The sequence below is a fragment of the Mesoplodon densirostris genome, chromosome 19 (assembly GCF_025265405.1).
Source record: "Mesoplodon densirostris isolate mMesDen1 chromosome 19, mMesDen1 primary haplotype, whole genome shotgun sequence".
Classification (NCBI taxonomy): Eukaryota; Metazoa; Chordata; class Mammalia; order Artiodactyla; family Ziphiidae; genus Mesoplodon; species Mesoplodon densirostris.
In genome coordinates this window covers 1,306,075-1,325,964 of record NC_082679.1, presented here as the reverse complement: position 1 = coordinate 1,325,964, position 19,890 = coordinate 1,306,075, and the positions used below count along the sequence as shown (strand labels likewise).

At 46.6% G+C, this 19,890-nt stretch overlaps 1 protein-coding gene across 1 annotated transcript in view; it reads left to right on the top strand.

The window, feature by feature from the left end:
* Window positions 1-19,890, top strand: part of LOC132480643 (zinc finger protein 551-like) — a 53,852-nt gene that overhangs the window by 15,473 nt on the left and 18,489 nt on the right. The window contains 1 exon segment of the mRNA XM_060085027.1: window positions 6,232-8,131. Coding sequence (XP_059941010.1) covers window positions 6,232-8,131 — 1,900 coding nt within the window.

The following is a 19,890-nucleotide window of genomic DNA, read 5'->3' as shown; positions in this document are numbered from 1 at the left end:
TTTCATAAGTTGCTCTCCATTTGAGATAGATGTCAGATTCCTAAAGGAACTGGATATATCTTTGGTCATTGAGTAAGAAATATTAAGTGGCTAGACAGTTCTGCTTTATGGTTTAGACACAATCAGTGAGGATACAGGCATGAGAGATGTTCTCTGGGAAACAAGAGGTAGAGACAACTTCTTTTCTTCCTATTTCAGGGAGGCCTAAACATCGTTACTCATCTTCCAAGTCATGGCCCTAACTAAACATACAGAGTTAAGAAACAACCAACACTTCTAACTGTATGTATTTGAATAGCAAGAAAACGTTTATTACATTCCAGCTAAGAGCGGATGCATTTTGAGTCTGAGAATATGTCCGCTCGCATTTGTAGCCTTTGGAAATAATTGGAATAATCTTTTTAGCCTCAGGGGGCCATTTTGAGCTTACAGAGACCGGAATAATGTCTCTAAACAAATGATCTGTGGCAGACAACACTCCCCGGAAACGCGCGAACCGCCCCTTTAAAAAGGGATAATCACATTCCTTTCCCCCCAAGGTTAGTCATTTCCCAGCGCCACTCTCAGTGCCCCAGAACCTTTTTTTTTCTTTTTTTAATTTAAGTATGGCTGATTTACAATGTTATATTGGTTTCACGTATACAACATAGTGATTTAATTTTTTTTTTTTTGGCCCCGTCAAGAGATATGTGGGATCTTACCCTGCGGTGGAAGCGCGGAGTCTTAACTACTGGGCCGCCAGGGGTCCCGTGATTCAATATCTTTATAGCGTGTACTTCATTTAAAGTTATTACAAAATAATGGCTATATTTCTCCGTGCTGCGCAGAACGTTTCTTGGCCAAGGTGAACGCCGGGAATCTCCTCCTGCGCAGCTGTGGAAACTACACTACCCAGAGGGCAATGCGCCCAATGGTGGCGGAGTTGAGCCAATGAAAGCCCAGGACAGAGGTATTTCCGTGCGTGGGCTTCGCTTCGGGGCGGGACTTCTGGCGTCTTCCTTGTGGCGGTCATTTTGGCCTTTCTCAGGTCAGGTCGCCCACTCGGAGGCTCGGAGCCAGGGGTCCTAAAAGAGAAGGCGTCAGAGGCCTCCACAGAGGCGGGTCCAAGGCTTGGCGGCGGCGCACCTCCGGGTGACCCGTAAGAGGCTGAGATCGGGACCTCCACGCCTCACAAACTCCGCTTCGCCCACAGACTCCGATGGCGGCGGCGGCGCTGAGGGATCCGCCTCAGGTAAACGCTCGTCTTCCGGGCTCTCACCGCCCTCACCCCCGCAGACACTAAAGCCCCGAGTGCGGGGCGCCTGCTCATGTTCCTGCAGCTCGGGGCGCGGTGTCCAGGACGATGAGGCGGTCGTGGGTAGGTCTTTTTCTGACAGTGTGATGGCGAGTGGGAGAGGGTGACAGGCGGAGGGACCCGCAAGTGCAAAGGCTGGGAGGTCGGACTGAGGCGGGAGGATTCGGGAAACCTGGAGTCCATCTTATGTCTGCAGGACACAAAGAATGTGAGGCGAAGTTGTGCCTGAGGAGATTTACTTTCATTCTGACAGCTTCTTGTCAGCAAAGTGTGTGAGCAAAAGAGGGACACTGAGATAGGATTCTAATAGTTTTCCAAAGGCTGCTCAGAGGAAGAACAGACGAGAAGAGAGAGAATAGATACGGGAAAGGTCGAATCCTGTAAAAGATTACACAGCTGGCAAGAGTCTGCTCTCAGGACTGAGGCCCGGAGGTGATTCAGACATCTCGAGCTCACCTGGCTCCTGGACTGGCCAAGGGTACTTAGCGGTCTGGGCCCAAGGATGCTGGCCGTGGTGGTCAGACGCTCAAACAACCTCTCTTTCCACAGATTCCTGTAACTGCGGAATCACTTAGTGATACTGGTTTGCGGAGTTTATTTCAGGGTCTCGTTAGTCCTCACCCCACCCTTGGGGTCTCTGGGGTAATAGCGTCCTGGTACTGTTCTGCCACTCTTCCAGGCCTTGGGTGGGGGCCTTGAACAGACACCAGGCCTGGAGTTATGTAGAATGGTTCCTCTTTGGGGCAACGAGTGGAATGAGATGAGGGAAGTACCGGATGTGTCATAGGTACCAGAATGTGCAAAGGCCTGGAGGGGGGGCGAGGGAGGGTTCAGGGACGTGCAGGGATCTTTTCTTTTTCGTGGGAACTGAGAGCAGTGGAGCAGGAGGCAGGTCTGGAACAGCGTTTTGCTTTTTGTTTTTTTTTTTTTGGCTGCGCTGGGTCTTCATTGCTGCGCGCGGACTTTCTCTAGTTGCAGTGAACGGGGGCTACTCTTCCTTGTGGTGCGTGGGCTTCTCATTGCAGTGGCTTCTCTTGTTGCGGAGCATGGGCTCTAGGTGAGCTGTGCTCTGTGGGCTCAGTAGTTGTGGTGCACAGGCTTAGTTGCTCCGTGGCACGTGGGATCTTCCCAGACCAGGGATTGAACCCGTGTCCCCTGCATTAGCAGGCAGATTCTTAACCACTGCACCACCAGGGAATTCCCTGGAACAGCTGTGTGAGAAATTGGGTGTCTCTTCTGGAGGTGATAGGAGCAATGAGAAATTTGGAGCAGTGGAGACAGGTGATCTGACCCAGGTCTCAACAGGCTCCCTGTGGCTGCAGCGTGGAGAACAGTATTGGCATCAGGGAGGTGACAGGAAGACCAGGGAGAAGGATACTCCTATGTTCTGGGTGAGTGTGTTGGTAGGCGGACCAGGGTGGTGGCCATGGAGGTGGGAGATGTGGCTGGATTCTGGATTGGTGTTTTAGGTATGGCAAGCTGGATTTTCTAATTTTGAGGTTGAGAGAAGGCGTCAGGGATGAAGTGAAAGTATGGATTTTGCACGTGGAAGGATGGAAGCTCTACCAACTGATATGGGGAAGTCCATAGTAAGAGTAATTTTCACTGGGGATATCAGAAGTTTTATTCTTGCCCTCTTAATGATATGAGGTGTTTCAGAGTGCAGTTTGTGGGCATCTGGAACTCTGAGGAGGAGTTTGGGATGGAGATTTATCCAAAAGGTAGTAGACAGTGTGGACCAGGGAGGAGCTGTAGATCATTTTAGTATGGGGAGTCCTGGTCAGGAGGATAATGGTAGTAACAGCCTAGGAAGAAGAGAATGGGCCTGCGGACTGGGTTTCCTGCTTGGACTCCTGGTTGTGGGAGGTGGGTGTCACAACGTGGGTGAAGGAGTGAATCACAGAGAGGGTTGGTTATAAGGGTAAACGGTTTGGCATGCGACCAAGGCTTCTGAAGGATCAGTGGACATGAGATGGATGCAGAGGCATCATCAGGAGTAATTCAGACAAGCTGGTGTTTATTCACTGCTCTACCAACTCACTAGGGTTTAGTTGTAACCCTTGGTGGGACCTGGGGTGTTCTAGTCAGGCTGGCAGATTGGCTTCGGGACACAAGGGGTCATCTGGGAAACTCACAGATGATGTAAATGGCCAGGCGCTGGGCCTTGAATGAGGGTTAGGTGGAGAAAGGAAAGCTGTGAGTGGTGAGGGTTCCTCGGGTGCAGCACAAGTGGAGTAGGGCCATGGGTATCTGAGATCTGACGTGTTTCTTAGTGGGTGGGGTTGAAGCAAGGGGCAGTCCAGGAAGGAGGCCTTCATAGCAGGACTCAAGGCTGCCTGTGTCAGTGGGGACCGTCACCGTCTAGGATCGTACTTGATCGTGTTTGAATTTGTCAGGCATTCTGTGGATCACATATACTGAGTAATGAATAGAGAGGCTGAGGAGATGATTTTTGTGTAGGGCAGGCGGGGGCTGTGGCTGTGGGAGTGAAGTTGTGAGAGAGTTGTGGTGGAAAGGGTGATGTGCACATGGAGAGAGAGCGTGAACGCGTGGTTCCAGGGCCCTGGTGTTGGCATAAGAGTCAAGGGTGAGCCCAGGATTGGTGGTGTCTGGGAGAAATGATCTGGGGAACCCCAGGGGAATTGCCTGAGAAGAGTGGGGTGTTGTGGCTTTATGTGCCAGGTCCAGAGCTTAGATGACATCTGTCTGCCCACCTGCCTGTTACTGAGGGCTGACACAGTGATCAATAGGACCATGATGAGACAGTGGGTATCAGTGCCACCTGAGCTTGGAAATCTTCACTGGGGTGGGGAAGGCAGAGGGGTAAGCAAGTGATAGATTGGGGAGGTGGTGAAATTAGGATCCTAAGGGGGAACGCTGGTCATGAAATGAACTGTCCCCATCATGGCAAGGCTGTGTGACCTTTGAAGTTGTTCCTGCGGGAATGCGGCTGTGGAAGCGAAGTGTGGTTCAAAGAATTATGTGCATGTGCAGAGGTAGTGTGAACTAATGGCCCTAGAACCCCGTTGTTGGGGTCATAAGGGTGAAGGAAAGACCAGTGTCAGATCACTCAACACCCTCCCTGTGGCCAGTGTCTCTCCCTAACCTATGTTTGTGACACCCACCTTATTGACAAGAGGCGATGTGGGCTACATGCAAGACCCAGAGATCAGATGTCACCTATCTGCTCTTCTGCCTATTGCTGTGGGAAGACACACTATCAGTGGGAATATAAGGAGAGAGTGATTCTAATAGCCCCAAGGCCTGGTATCTCCTCTGAGGTGAGGAGTACAGTGAGCAGAGGATAGGTTGGGGCAGAGGGTGGGGGGAGTGGGGAACGTGGCACGATGAACTTGGACTCCTAGGAGAGACGCTGACGGCGGAATGAACTGTCTCCATCATGACAGGGTATGAAATTTGAGGATGTGGCCATTGACTTCTCCCAGGAGGAGTGGGGGCTCCTTGATGAGGCTCAGAGACTCCTGTACTACAATGTGATGCTGGAAAACTTTGCACTTGTAGCATCCCTGGGTAAGACCTTCACACTCTTTCCAGTGTTCTGAGATGATGTCCTGTTTTTCCTTTTTTCCCTGGAGTTAGCATTGTCTTTTCCACAGCTGGATCATGAGCTCTGCTAATTTCCTCTACTTGCTTGTGAGATGTGCTGTGGATGCCAGCACTGAGCTGTGTGTCATGCCCTGAGTAATGGACTCCTCAAGCATCCCTAACACCTGTTGCCTCCAAAAGTGCAGAGATGGGTCTGGGAGTCAGGAATCTTGTAGTTGGCTTAATGAATCCCAACTTGCTTGCCCTCTCCCTGGTGGAGTGACTATGTCCAGTTCCATGGCCTCCAGTTCTTCCCTCTTCTTCTAGCTAACCGTTCTTTGTGACTGCCTGTGCAAGATCATGGTCATTACTTACATGATCCATGGGCTGTTTTTTTAAGACTATCCTTTAGTTGTTTTTTGTAATGTTTTCTTTTTCTTTTCCAGGAATATCTCATTTTATTACAGACTTTATAAAAAAAATTGAACTATAGTTGATTTCCAATGTTGTGTTAGTTTCCGGTGTACAGCAAAGTGATTCAATTATATGTATTTAATTATATGTAATGTTTTCTTTACTGAATATGTCATATGGCAAGTTGCTCTAGGCCAGTGCTGGCCACTCACCTATTCTGTCTTTCATAAGACTTGCGTTATTCAGGTTCTGAGTAGTTGTACAATGGAGGGTGCAGAGAGAACCCTGGTTGTTTCACAGAGTAGACATGGTAAGATGGTGTCAGAGCAGAGCCTGCCTGGGCCTGGTGAGTGACAGCTGGGGGAGGACATGACATCATAGCTGTTTTCACATCAAACCAGGAGCCTGCCCAGTGACCAGTAGTGCCACTGATTGCACCTCATTTCTTCCTTTTCCCCATACTAGACGCTTTGCTGACGTTATTTCATATGTGACTTCCAGCTCCTGACTGCCTTCACCTTTGTGGCTTCCATGGGTCACCTGTTCCTCTGTACTGCTCCCTCTGCAGTGTTCTCCCCCATTGACCTGCACACGTATCATGAGGTGTGCACATAATCCTTAAATATTCCTTGAACGCCAGCTACTCGATTCCATTTGGATTTTACTGGGGCAGGACGCGACCAGCCTGCCCCACGGCTGAAGGTTGTTGTCAGAGGAATGAGTTGGAAGCCTTGCCTCTGCTCTGTGTGGTGCAACCCATCCTTGTGTCCTTTGTCTGGTGAGGTCTCCCCTATTTGTGATCTTCAGAGGCCTGCCCACTGCTGCCAAGCAGCCACTACCTCAGCTTGCCCCCAGCTTCCTTGGTTTTAGAACAAACCCATGGCTCATTCTTTGTTGTGTCTGACACACCTTTGTAATGGGGCTTCACTTTCCCACCAAAGTAAACATGCATTTCCTCAGTGTTTCTCTGCTTTCAGGTTGTTGCCATGGAACAGAAGATGAGGAGACCCCTTCTGAGCAGAGTATATCTGTAGAAGGAGAGTCACAGGTTAGGGCTTCTAAGGCAGGTCCATCCACCCAGAAGACCCACCCCTGTGAGATGTGTGTCCCCATCTTAAAAGATATTTTGCAGCAAGCTGAGCACCAAACTGTATACCCTTTGCAGAAACCCGACTTGGGTGGCACATATGTGAGATGCTTCTGTTTCATTGCAAACCTTCGCCAGCAACAGAGGCATGACAGTGGAGAGAAGCCCTGGAAAAGAGATGTGGACAGGGCCTCGCTTGTGAGGAGCTGCAACTTCTTTGTGCCAAGGAAGCCTTTCACCTGTGTGGAGGTTGGGGAGGACTTCCCAGCCACCTTGGGCCTTCTCCAGCACCAGGCCACACCCAACAGTGAGGAACTACAGAGTGGCAGCAAGAGTGGACAGGCCTTTCACAGTGAAAAAAGTCATTACAAGTGGGGTGAATGTGAAAAAGTTGCCAGCCACAACCACACACTTGTTCAAGATAAAAGTGTCCGCTCTAAAGAAGGGCTTTATGAGTGTAACAAATGTAGGAAAGCCTTCAACTGCAACTACAGACTTGTTCAGCACCAGCAAATTCACACTGGACAAAGGCCATATGAGTGTGGTGAATATGGGAAATTCTTTAGCCATATCTCTGGCCGTGTTAAACACCAGAGAATTCACAGTGGTACAAAGCCTTATGGATGCAGAGAACGTGGAAAATTATTTACCCGCAACTTTAGTCTTACAAAACACCAGAAAATTCACACTGGAGAAAGGACTTATGAATGCAGTGAATGTGGAAAAGTCTTCAGTCACAAGTCCAAACTCATTCACCACCAGAGACAGCACACTGGAGGAATGCGTTTTGAGTGTGGTGAGTGTGGGAAATTCTTTAGCTCCAAATCCAACCTCATCGAACACCAGAGAGTTCACACTAAAGAAAGACCTTATGAGTGCAGCGAATGTGGGAAGTCCTTTAGACAAAGTTCTAGCCTTTTCCGACACCAGAAAGTTCACACTGGAGAAAGACCTTATGAGTGCAGTGAATGTGGGAAAGCCTTTAGACAAACTTTTAATCTCATTCGACATGGTAGAGTTCACACTGGAGAAACGCCTTATGAGTGTAGCGAATGTGGGAAATCTTTTAGCTGCAAATCTGAACTCGTTCAACACCAGAGAATTCACAGTGGAGAAAGGCCTTATGTGTGCAGTGAATGTGGGAAGCCCTTTAGACAGTTCTCTAACCTCATTCGACACCGGAGTGTTCATACTGGAGAAAGACCATACGAGTGCAGTGTTTGTGGAAAATCCTTTAGTCGCAAATTTATCCTCATTCAACATCAGAGAGTTCACACTGGAGAAAGACCTTTCGAGTGCACTGAATGTGGAAAATCTTTTACCCGCAAATCTGACCTCATTCAACACCAGAGAATTCATACTGGCACAAGACCTTATGAGTGCAGTGAATGTGGGAAATCCTTTAGACAACGCTCTGGGCTTATTCAACACCGGAGAATTCATTCTGGAGAAAAGCCTTATGAATGTGGGGAATGTGGGAAATCCTTTAGCCAAAGTGCTAGCCTCATTCAACATCAGAGAGTTCACACTGGGGAAAAACCATATGAGTGTAATGAGTGTGGGAAATCCTTTAGCCAAAGTTCTAGCCTCATTCAACACCAGAGAGGGCACACTGGTGAGAGGCCTCATGAGTGCAGTGAATGTGGGAAACTCTTTACCCACAAATCTGACCTCATTCAACACCAGAGAGTTCACACGGGAGAAAGACCTTATGAATGTAGTGAATGTGCGAAATCCTTTAGCCGCAAATCTAACCTCCTCAGACACTGGAGAGTTCATGCTGGAGAATAGCCTTAAATGTGCAGGGAATGTTTTATTTCCTCACTTAGTATAGCAACACTGGAGGAGACTGTGTGAGAGCCATTTACCTGAATTTAAACCTCTTTTATTCAGACATACACCACGCAAGATTGCTCATAAGTTTCAGTTACATCTAAGGCTTTAAGGAGATGCATTATACTTGGTAACCTGTCTAGAGCTGCTGTTAGATTTATGTCACTGCCACTTTCTGTGGCTGAAGCCATTTCACCCCTGTACATCAGGCACCACTCCAACAGGCTCAGGAAAGCTGAACTCTGTGTTCTCCCATCTGCTTGAGGAAATTATGAAGAGCCCAAACCCTTAGCAGGATCCTCATTCCTTTCTCTCTGATTTTAGGGAATGGACCTGGCCCAGGTTGGGTCCAAAGGACCTATCCTCAGCTTGCTAAGAAGGACTGCCTTTTTCAGGGATATTATTGTTCTCACATCATACTTGTGATGATTTTTTCCAGGTTCTAATTTACCAACCTGGAAACTGCTTGTTGCACATTGCTCCGGTTTGTGATCTTTTGTAAAGGCTTCTTCTTGCACCTTTCATTTTGGCGGTTCTTTTCTCTCTTCCATGGGGGTTTGGAAGCAAAATTGTGATCTGTTAGCATGTAGAGGTGAACAGATAAATTTGCATTGCTTCTCAAGGCCTTGAAAGAAAGACTGCAGGTCTATGTGGTCCTAATTGGTAGACTGGTGCCAGGATTTTCGGAGAGGTCGGAAGTCGCCCTGAAGAGGAGGCCTTTGTTGTGAGAACCCCCAGTGCTTCTGTGACCAGCATGAATTTTATTCCCTTGTTCACATAATTCCCAGCACCATTGAGGGGACCTCATCCCCAGGTCCTATAAAGGAGCCATGTGCCACGATATACAAATTTTCAATGACATTTTCAGTGTCCTTTATTGTTAGACTACAAGGGTCAGGTAGAACCGTAATTTGTGTTACTGAACCAAACTCGTGTCCACTTGCCCATGTGCAGCACAGCCAATCTACTGATGCCAGGTTGTGATGAAGTGAAGTACAGCATTTACTGTAGGGCATCAAGCAAGAAGAATGGGCAGCTAATGTTCTGAACTCCCCAATGGTTTTCAAGGAAGGGTTATTAAAGGCAACATTTGGTTTGAGTGTTGCAGCTCGTGGACTTTCTTCTGATTTCTTAGTATTGAGGTAACAGGGTGATGTTTTAGTTATCTTAATCATCAGCCTGCTAGTTCCAACCAGTCTGGGGTCTATGTGCTTGTGGACAGCATGTAGTTACCATCTTCCACCTGGGTGGGGGTCTTGGTTTCTGCCGAACAGCACAAAGATATGTGTCAGGTTGTTGTTATGTGTATCACTTGAGGAGGAACAAGGACTCTGATTTATTGCTGAACTATTGTTTAAGCTGTCATTACTTTTATTCCTTGACTGCTTTTCCTTTGTTTCTGTATTCCCTCACTTCCCTAATTAGGAACTGCTTGAGTTTGCTCTTTGGAACTCAGGGAAGACCTTGGAGACTAAAACCTCTTTCTACTAACAAACAAGGGACACATGGAGGGGCTTTTGTACCCAGGAGGGCTCGCAGGGTCCTGCTTTTATTTGATACTCCTCAATCCTGAGGGGAACAGGGTCAGGACAAGAAAAGGACTACAGTTTTGTGTAGAGATGTTAATCATAAATTTACCGGGGGGACTTGGTTTTCGGGGGGGTTGGTTTTGTTGGTGCAGAAACACTGGATTAATAGGGAGTTGAGGATTCTGCAGTAACTTAGATGGAATGTACCTCTTCTAAAAGGTCGTCCACAGATGCTCCAGTGACTGTTCCTGTGTGATCAGTGTGTACAGAAATTCTCAGGATCTCCATACCTGTATTTCCTGTAGCTGAGGTTTGTGGATTCCTATAGCCTTTCTGGGCTGTTCCCTCAAGGGCATTGCTCTCCTAGTGGGACAACATGGATAGAGAGAAGGGCAGTCCTGTAGTCCAAGGATGTGTCTTTTGTGACCCAGTGAGCAGTTCTGTTGATTCAAGTAGCAGCAGCCTTCATTGTTCGCCCATATTGGCTGCCACCGAGGCAAGGCTGTACTTCCCAGGGCACAAGGAGAGAGACGGTAGAGACCATACAGGGTCGCCAGCCTTAATTTTCCAAGAGAAGTGGGACATCTACGCTTTCATTTGGAACCACTTTTTAAAGCTTTCCTAAGATTTAGCAAGCGTTAAAGTAACCCTTGAGCAACATGGGTTTGTATAGTTGATGTGCAACAAAGTGCACTTACCTAATGGGTACAATTTGATAAGCTTTGACATACATGTAAAGCTGTGAAACCACCACAATCATGAAAGTAAATTTATCTATCACATATTTACCTCATGCCCTTTTGGAATCTCATTCCCTACTCTCCTCAGCCCTACAGACAATCATTGATTCATTGATTTACTTTCCTTTACAATAGGTGAGTTTGTATTTTCTGTAATTTTAAATAGGCATCATAAGATGTACACTCTTTTTTTAAAACTGATTTACTTCATGCTGCACAATTATTTTTAAATTCAACAGTGATGCTTATATTAGTAGTTAATTCTTTCTATTGCTGAGTAGTCTTCTGTTCTATGGATAACGTCTTTGTTTATCCATTCATCTGTTTATGGACATTGGATTATTTCCAGGTTTGGGGTATTATAAATAAAGCTGCTTTAAATATTTGCATTCAGTTCTTTATATGGATCTATGTTTTATTTCCCATGTGTAAATAACTCACACTGTTGCAGTGTAGGTAGCTATTTAACATTTTAAGATATGCACGCAGTGATCTAAGGTGGTGGTTCCCTTTTGTCTTCCCATCAACAGTGTATGAGAGTTGCAGTTCCTCTACAAGGTAGCCAACACTTGATACAGTCCATGTTTTAAAAGGTGGTGTTTAGAAGGAAAACTGACAGGACCTTGGAAATGAATCACGAGTGTGGCAGTGAGGGCCAGGGATGCATTTGAGATGACATCAGGGGCCGTGTCCGGGGTGTCCCGCTGGTGGTGGTACCATCCATACTACACACTCATGGGTGGGAAGCGAGTTGCCAGAAGGCCTTTGTGGGGAGGAACTTGAGGTCTGAGAAGGACTCTCCTTTTTTATTTATTTTTATTTTTTTATTTTTTTTTGTGGTACGCGGACCTCCCACTGCTGTGGCCTCTCTGGTTCCGGAGCACAGGCTCCGGACGCGCAGGCTCAGCAGCCACGGCTCACGGGCCCAGCCGCTCCGCGTCATGTGGGCTCTTCCAGGACTGGGGCACGAACCCGCATCCCCTGCATCGGCAGGCGGACTCTCAACCACTGTGCCACCAGGGAAGCCCTTGGGCTCTCCTTTTTTTTTTTTTTTTTTTTTTGCTGTACGCGGGCCTCTCACTGTTGTGGCCTCCCCCGTTGCGGAGCACAGGCTCCGGACGCGCAGGCTCAGCGGCCATGGCTCACGGGCCCAGCCGCTCCGCGGCATATGGGATCCTCCCAGACCGGGGCACGAACCCATGTCCCCTACATTGGCAGGCGGACTCTCAACCACTGCGCCACCAGGGAGGCCCTGGGCGTCCTTTTTTAAAGGAGAGTCTGGGGAGCACATGACACCTGGCGATGGATTCCACAATGCAGGCGAATGAAGCTGCTGGAAGAAGGGGCCAGAGGGGAGGTGTGAGATGGTAAAAGAATCGTGTGAGTTAAACGACTACCTAGAGGGGACCAACATGGCTTTAGACAGAGAAACATCATCTACAGATCCACAGAGGGCACACCCTGGAGTTCATTGTCACTCTTAAATGTTCTTCCAATTATGTAATATGTTCAGTGACTCTCTTCTCCTGTCTCAGCCTCTATTTTTTAAAAAAAATTTTATTTATTTATTTATTTGGGTGTGCTGGGTCTTAGTTGTAGCAGGAGGGCTCCTTAATTGTGGCATGCATGTGGGATCTAGTTCTCTGACCAGGGATCAAACCTTGGGCCCCCAGCATTGGGAACTCGGAGTCTTAACCACTGCATCACCAGGGAAGTCCCCTCCTGTCCCAGTCTCTGATGTGCTAGTTTTCTTCAACACCTAAGACATGACCTCTTAGATATCACCTGATTCTCAAATCCATGAACTCCCCCACTCCACCCCATTTATCAATCTGAATCGGGTTCTCCTGATCTTCTCTGCTTCGTTCTCTTGGTCAACACGTCCAGTAAACTCCTGTCTCAGCTCCTAGCCCCATTTTAGTTCCATTTTCCTCACTAGGAGAAACACCAGTTCTCCAGTTCTTCTCTGCCTGCCATGAGGCAGTTTTATGGAGCTGTAAGATATCAGTGACCTGCGCAGATTGTGGACAGTAAAATTTCATATGCCCAAACCTCTGTTTTCTAAGCTCAGTTTAAATTGTGCCAAAATCTATAGTGTTTTACTAAACCTTGGCAAAACCCTCCCTCACTGCTTCGTAGAAAAGCCTCCCAAAGAGGGAGGAGGTTATTCTCACAGTTGAAGAGTAATGTCATGTCCCTACTGGTCTTTCCAGAAATGCCCCTTCAATTTTGCCCTGTCTTATTTTTGCCTAAATTCTCTTCCCTCTTCATCTACAGTTATATCTCATGGATTTTATTGTATTAATATGGTTTATGAGACCCAATTATTAGTATAGTTTATTTTTTAAATTTTTATTAATAAATTTATTTATTTATTTATTTTTGGGTGTGTTGGGTCTTCGTTTCTGTGCGAGGGCTTTCTCTAGTTGTGCTGAGCAGGGGCTACTCTTCATCGCGGTGCGCAGGCCTCTCACTGTTGCGGCCTCTCTTGTTGCGGAGCACAGGCTCCAGACGCGCAGGCTCAGTAGTTGTGGCTCACGGGCCTAGTTGCTCTGCGGCATGTGGGATCTTCCCAGACCATGGCTCGAACCTGCGTCCCCTGCATTGGCAGGCAGATTCTCAACCACTGCGCCACCAGGAAAGCCCAGTATAGTTTATTTTTATTTATTATTATTATTATTATTATTTTTTTTTTTTTTTTGCGGTACACGCGCCTCTCACTGTTGTGGCCTCTCCCATTGCAGAGCACAGGCTCCAGATGCGCAGGCTCAGCAGCCATGGCTCATGGGCCCAGCCGCTCCGCGGCATGTGGGATCTTCCCTGACTGGGGCACAAACCCGTGTCCCCTGCATTGGCAGGCGGACTCTCAACCACTGCGCCACCAGGGAAGCCCTATTTATTTATTTTTAATTGAAGTATACTTGATTTACAATATTAGTTTCAGGTGTACAGCATAGTGATTCAGTATTTTTATAGGTTATTCCATTTAAAGTTGTTAGAAAATATTGACTATATTCTCTGTGTTACCCTATATAACCTTGTAGCTTATTTATTTTGAGCATAGTAGTTTGTTCCTCTTAATCCCCTACCCCTATCTTGCTCCTCCCCCTTCCCTTTCCCCACTGGTATCCACTAGTCTGTTTTCTATATCCTTGAGTCTGTTTCTGTTTTGTTATATACATTCCTTTGTTTTATTTTTTAGATTCCACATATTAGTGATACATAGAGTATTTGTCTTTTTTCACTAAGTATAGTACTCTCTAGGTCCATTCACCTTGCTGCAAATGGCAGAATTTCACTCTTTTTATAGCTGAGTAATATTCCATTGTATATATGTATCACATCTTCTTTATCCATTCATCTGTTAATGGACATTAGGTTGCTGCCATGTCTTGGCTCTTGTAAATAATGTTGCAATGAATATTGGAGTGTGTATATCTTTTCAAATTACTGTTTTGGATGTTTTTTTCTCCTCTCCTCCTCCCTCCTCCCTCTTCCCTCCTTCCTCTTCCTTCCTTTCTTTCTTCCCTCCTTCCTTCCTTTCCTCTTCTTTTTTTTTTTTGCAGTACGTGGGCCACTCACTGTTGTGGCCTCTCCAGTTGCGGAGCACAGGCTCCGGACGCACAGGCTCAGCGGCCATGGCTCACGGTCCCAGCCGCTCCATGGCATGTAGGATCTTCCCGGACCGGGGCACGAACCCGTGTCCCCTTGCATCGGCAGGCGGACTCTCAACCACTGCGCCACCAGGGAAGCCCTTCGTTTTCTTTTGAGCAAATTTTTGAAGAAGAAAAGCTGGTCCTGGGTCCTGGTCATCCCTCTAAACTAAGACCAGATTTCTAAAGTTTGGTTTTGGTTACAGTCATTGCCCAGTTTGTCATCTCTTGTACTCTCAGTACTGTCTCCCAGTACTCTGCACTCCCATGTAATACAAAGTATCTTGGAAGAAAAGTCCCCAGGCAGGGCTGTGCTTAGCCTGATGTCAAGTGCTGAATGGGGATGGAAGGAAATGGCAGGATTTTAGTGCATATTTCTGCAGGTGTTCTTCAGCCCTGAACCCACCTCAGGGATGCATCAGGCACCTGATCATCGACACTTGTTTGTGTCTGTCTATTCCTCTGTCTTGGAGCCCTCTTCATCCCCATCACTGCTTGATTCAGGCTTCTGTGAGTAGCGCCATTGATGTGGTGACTCAGGAAAATGTACTCTTCACAAGGCAGGTGATATTCTGTGCCAGTCATCCTCCAGATCTCATTAAAATGTCTGAATTGTTCGTACATTTAGTTCTTTCTCTCTACTGGGGATTCGTATTTGCACCTCATTCATCATAACTAGTTTTCTCTAATATGGTTTCTTTTTTTTAAAAAAGCTTATATTTTATTCAATGTTTATCATAAGTTTTTTGCCTTGTTTTCTAATGTATTCATTTTATTTATTTATTTTTGGCCATGTTGAGTCTTCGTTGCTGCGGGTGGGCTTTCTCTAGTTGCGGCAACCGGGGGCTACTCTTCGTTGCGGTGAGCGGGCTTCTCATTGCTGTGGCTTCTCTTGTTGCGGAGCACGGGCTCTAGGCGTGCAGGCTTCAATAGTTGTGGCGCACAGGCTTAGTTGCTCTGCAGCATGTGTGATCTTCCCGGACCAGGGCTCGAATCTGTGTCCCCTGCATTGTCAGACAGATTCTTAACCACTGCACCACCAGGGAAGCCGTAAGTTTCTTATTAGTTTAGGTTTGTGTAAATCTGCACTCTCTACATGTGTATGAAGCTTTTAGAAAATATTGCTTGAATGAAGGTAGACACATAATATATATGGATCCCCCTCTTTCATGCCACTTACTAACGATGTTCCTCTGAGTTATGACATCTCCCAGGGAATTAAGTGTTGGAGAAACCCCTGTGAGTTATCCCAAATCGGAACAGAGCCAAGTAAATGGCTTCCACTCTCCTAATTGTCCGGCTTCCATGCCTTCTGCTTCCCTCTCTGTGATAACCCTGGGCACTTCAAGGATTCTTGGAAAAGTCGCTCTCCCACGTTCTCCCAATTGCTTCTTTGGGTATTGTCGCATGAGTTGTACTTGTTTTTAATGACAGTTAATTGGGGCAAAAATTGTTTAAAAGTTATCCTCACTACCCCATCCAGCCACTGTCATACATTTGCAGATGACTTGAAAATGAGTGGCCTGGTGGGAAAGGGGATTAGGGAATAATAAAACTATAGCTCAAGGCTTGAGTTCCTCATCCAAATCACAAGACAGACTCGACTTGTCACCATGGGCTCACCCTTGTGGTGTCAGACAGAGATGGGTATCTTTTCCTTTTGTACCAAGATATGAGTTAAACAGAAATTTAAGGAATAGATAAGATAGGGGACGATTACTCTGTTACTGGTTTTGGAAGTGAGACCCTAAAAAACTTTATACATAAAGTGAGGGGCTGTTTCCTGTTAGATGCAGAGTGTGCTGTATCCACCCCATCCCACCTTGTACAAACCCAGTTCCTTCTACAAGCTGCTAGAGATTCTCCTTGATACCATCCATCTTTTTTTTTCCATAGAAAGTAGAAAAATAATTTATTCCAAAAGAGGGCAGAAATAAGAAATTCATCCTGAAAATATACTTTGGTATAATTCTGGTGGGACACATTTTCCCTCTGAACGTGTTCCCCTACTGACTGCCCCACTGGAGTCTTGTTGTCATGTAACAGTTTTTAAACACTTCGCTGATTCTCATGTTGTGAGCAGGCAGGAGCCATCTTCACATCCACAGGTTCCAAGGAGAGAGTAACGTTATTTCTCAGAAGAACAGCACTTTCTATCCCTTAAGAGTACATTAACATTTTATAGGGACTTCCCTGATGGCACAGTGGTTAAGAATCCATCTGCCAGTGCAGGGGACACGGGTTCGATCCCTGGCCTGGGAAGATCCCACATGCCGTGGATCAGCCAAGCCCATGTGCCACAACTGCTGAAGCCCATGTGCCACAACTACTGAAGCCTGCGCGCCCAGAGCCCATGCTCCACAACAGGAGAAGCCACTGCAGTGAGAAGCCTGTGCATCGTAAAAAAGTGGAGCCCCTTCTCGCTGCACTAGAGAAAGCCTGTGCGCAGCAATGAAGACCCAATGCAGCCAAAAAAATGAATAAATAAAAAAGAAAGTAGGGGCTTCCCTGGTGGCGCAGTGGTTGAGAGTCCGCCTGCCGATGCAGGGGACACGGGTTCGTGCCCCGGTCCGGGAAGATCCCACATGCCGCGGAGTGGCTGGGCCCGTGAGCCTTGGCCACTGAGCCTGTGCGTCCGGAGCCTGTGCTCTGCAACGGGAGAGGCCACAACAGTGAGAGGCCCGCGTACCGCAAAAAAAAAAAAAAAGAAATGTAATGGTAAAATAAAATTAAAAAAAACATTTTATAGAGGCAACACAGTTTAGATTAAATAGGCACATCATCAAAGTTGCAAAAGTGACAAGAAAAAATGCTGCATTGTAGAATAATATATTCAGATGTGGTGTGAACGTTTAAGGCAGCTGATGGCCAAAGTGGGCAAGTCAAGGAGGGTGGTCTGGGTATGGAGGTGATTTTGCATCTAGAGGAGGTCTCTTCGTGACAAGAGATAGCAGCAAACTGAACAGGTTGCCAACATGGTGATGATAACTCCCTGGCTGGGATCCTTAGGGATGACCCAGGGCATCAGGAAGCCGACCGAGCCGCAGAACACGCTCGTCATGATGAGAGGCACGGTGAGGCCGGCGTACGCCATGATTGCTGTGAGAGGTACCAGCCCCTGCCCCACGGCCTCACTGTGGTCCCACCCAGAAGTGTCAACCTGATACCATCCATCTTGAAGTTTTTATTCTCTTCCTTTTTCTTCCCTCCTTCCTTCCTTATTCTGTTCTCATGTTCACAAAAAAGAATATTTACATACCTACTTCTCGAAATGTTTTAACTAATTAAATGAAACCTATCAAAAATATGAATGATCACACTTCTTAGGAGCAGATTTTACATAGTCAAATGGGGAAAATATTTATGCTTAGAAACATGGAAAGCATATAATGAGTGAGTGGCTCTTCTTTCATTTTGGACTCTGGCTGAGAATCAATGTGGAAAATAGGTTTGTAATGAAAATTTCCTTCAGTTAGTAACTTGAGAAAAGGTTTTAGGCACAATCCATATTCTCCTCCTTTAGATTGTGGGGTATCAGGGGGAAGAGTTTAGTACTTTTTCTTAACTCTTCACAGTAGGCAGAACCATTAAAATAGTTCTAGATTGAAATCCAAATGGAGTCAGCTGTTTGTTAACTAATTATCATCCCTGACGTCCTCTGAATCTAAGAAGAGTTTTAGGATATAAGCTCATGATTCTAGAAGGAAGGTGCGGGAGGGTTCTAGTCACATGCATTCAGATCCCCAGTGCATAGCCCTGCCATCTCTTCCGCACAGTAATAGAACCTCAGATGTCCTGATGGGAGGGGGAATGCCAGGCTTATAGCCCAACATGGACTGAGATTCAGAGAGTAACACCCCATCATGGAGCACAGCAGTGCCTGGCCGCCTGGCCGTTCCTGTAACTACTCTTTCTGAAAATATTTTCTTTGTGAATCCACTGCATTCATGCACTGCTCCTGTCAACTCTCTTGATGTCAGGGCTCATAGACTAAGCTTGCCGGCTTAGAAAACTAAACCTTTATTGGAATTCTATTTTGATGATTCTGTTTGGCAGTCCATCTCGTTACAATTTTTTTAGAAAATGAACTTCCATTCAATTCCTGACCTGCAGCTATGTCTGCCCTTAATTGTCATTGTTGAAGACGTATCCTACTGTCCCATCTGTCTCAGAATCTGGATTTTCTTGAATCTAGATTTTAGTTTCTCTTCTTTTTTTAAAGATCTTTTTTTTTTTAAATTTATTTATTTATTTTTGCTGCGTTGGCTCTTCGTTTCTGTGCGAGGGCTTTCTCCAGTTGTGGCAAGTGGGGGCCACTCTTCATCGCGGTGCACGGGCCTCTCACTATCGCGACCTCTCCCGTTGCGGAGCACAGGGTCCAGACGCGCAGGCTCAGTAGCTGTGGCTCACGGGCCTAGCTGCTCCACGGCATGTGGGATCCTCCCAGACCAGGGCTCGAACCCGTGTCCCCTGCATTAGCAGGCAGATTCTCTGCCACTGCGCCACCAGGGAAGCCCCCTAAAGATCTTTTTGATGTGGACCATTTTTAAAGTCTTTATTGAATTTGTTACAATACTGCTTCTGTTTTATGTTTCATTTTTTTAGCCATGAAGCATGTGGGATCTCAGCTCCCTGACCAGGGATCGAACCCACACCCCCTGAGTTGGAAGGCGAAGTCCCTTTTTTTTTTTTTTTGGCTGTGTTGGGTCTTAGTTGCGGCCTGTGGGATCTTCGTTGAGGCGTGCCGGATCTTTTGTTGCTGTGCACGGGCTTCTCTCTAGTGGCATGTGGGTTTTTCTCTTCTCCAGTTGTGGCGCGCAGGCTCCAGGGCGCATGGGCTCTATAGTCATGGCGCGCGGGTTCCAGAGCGCGTGGGCTTTGTAGTTTGTGGCACGCGGGCTCTGGTTGAGGCACGCGAGCTCAGTAGTTGTGGAGTGTGGGCTTAGTTGCCCTGCAGCATGTGGGATCTTAGTTCCCCGACCAGGGATTGAACCCACGTCCCCTGAATTGGAAGGCGGGTTCTTTACCACTGGACTGCCAGGGAAGTCCCAGTTTCTCTCTTTATAACTCCTCCCTCCCCTCCATTCTTTCTGATGAATTGCTTCTCTTATACCTTGAAGAAACTATAATATTTTGTAAGCTTTTTGTAAGCTTTCCATATTCAAAAGTCACATGTGTAACTCTAGCAGCCTCTTATTTCCAGAATTGTGCCACTTCCTTTTCTTTTTTCTTATCTGCAATTTCTGACATGATTCTCTCTCTCCCTCCTCTCCACTCTTTCCATTTAGTGACTCTCTCTTGCTTTGCACTGTATATTTGCTCGCTGTCTCCCTGATCCATGGTCACATCTGGTCACAGATAAGTTTTTCAATGTGTGTATTGGCCCTGTGTTAAACTTCCACAAAAGAGAACATGGGAGAATGATATGCCATCTAGATTGTTTTCCAAGACTTGGAATCTTTATGTGGATTTATTCCTGGCAAATGATGAGAAAGTGTTCCTCACTGAGTTCAGGACAAGATCCTGAATGCCAGTCATACCGTATCTCTTTGTTTCTTTTATTATTCAGTGGACGCCTCAAGGATAAAGTTCAAGTTTTGATATAGTTATGAAACCTAATCTTTATAGTGCAAGTACGGACCATATTTCTGTCTTTCATCTGCTCTTCCAGCTGCCTTCTGGAAACCTCATGTTGCCTCTTCACATTGCAGAGCTATGGACATTTCTATAATGCACTCTTGTAGATGATGGTAGATAACACGGTATGTGGGAAATTCCTGATTCCGGCAGAGAC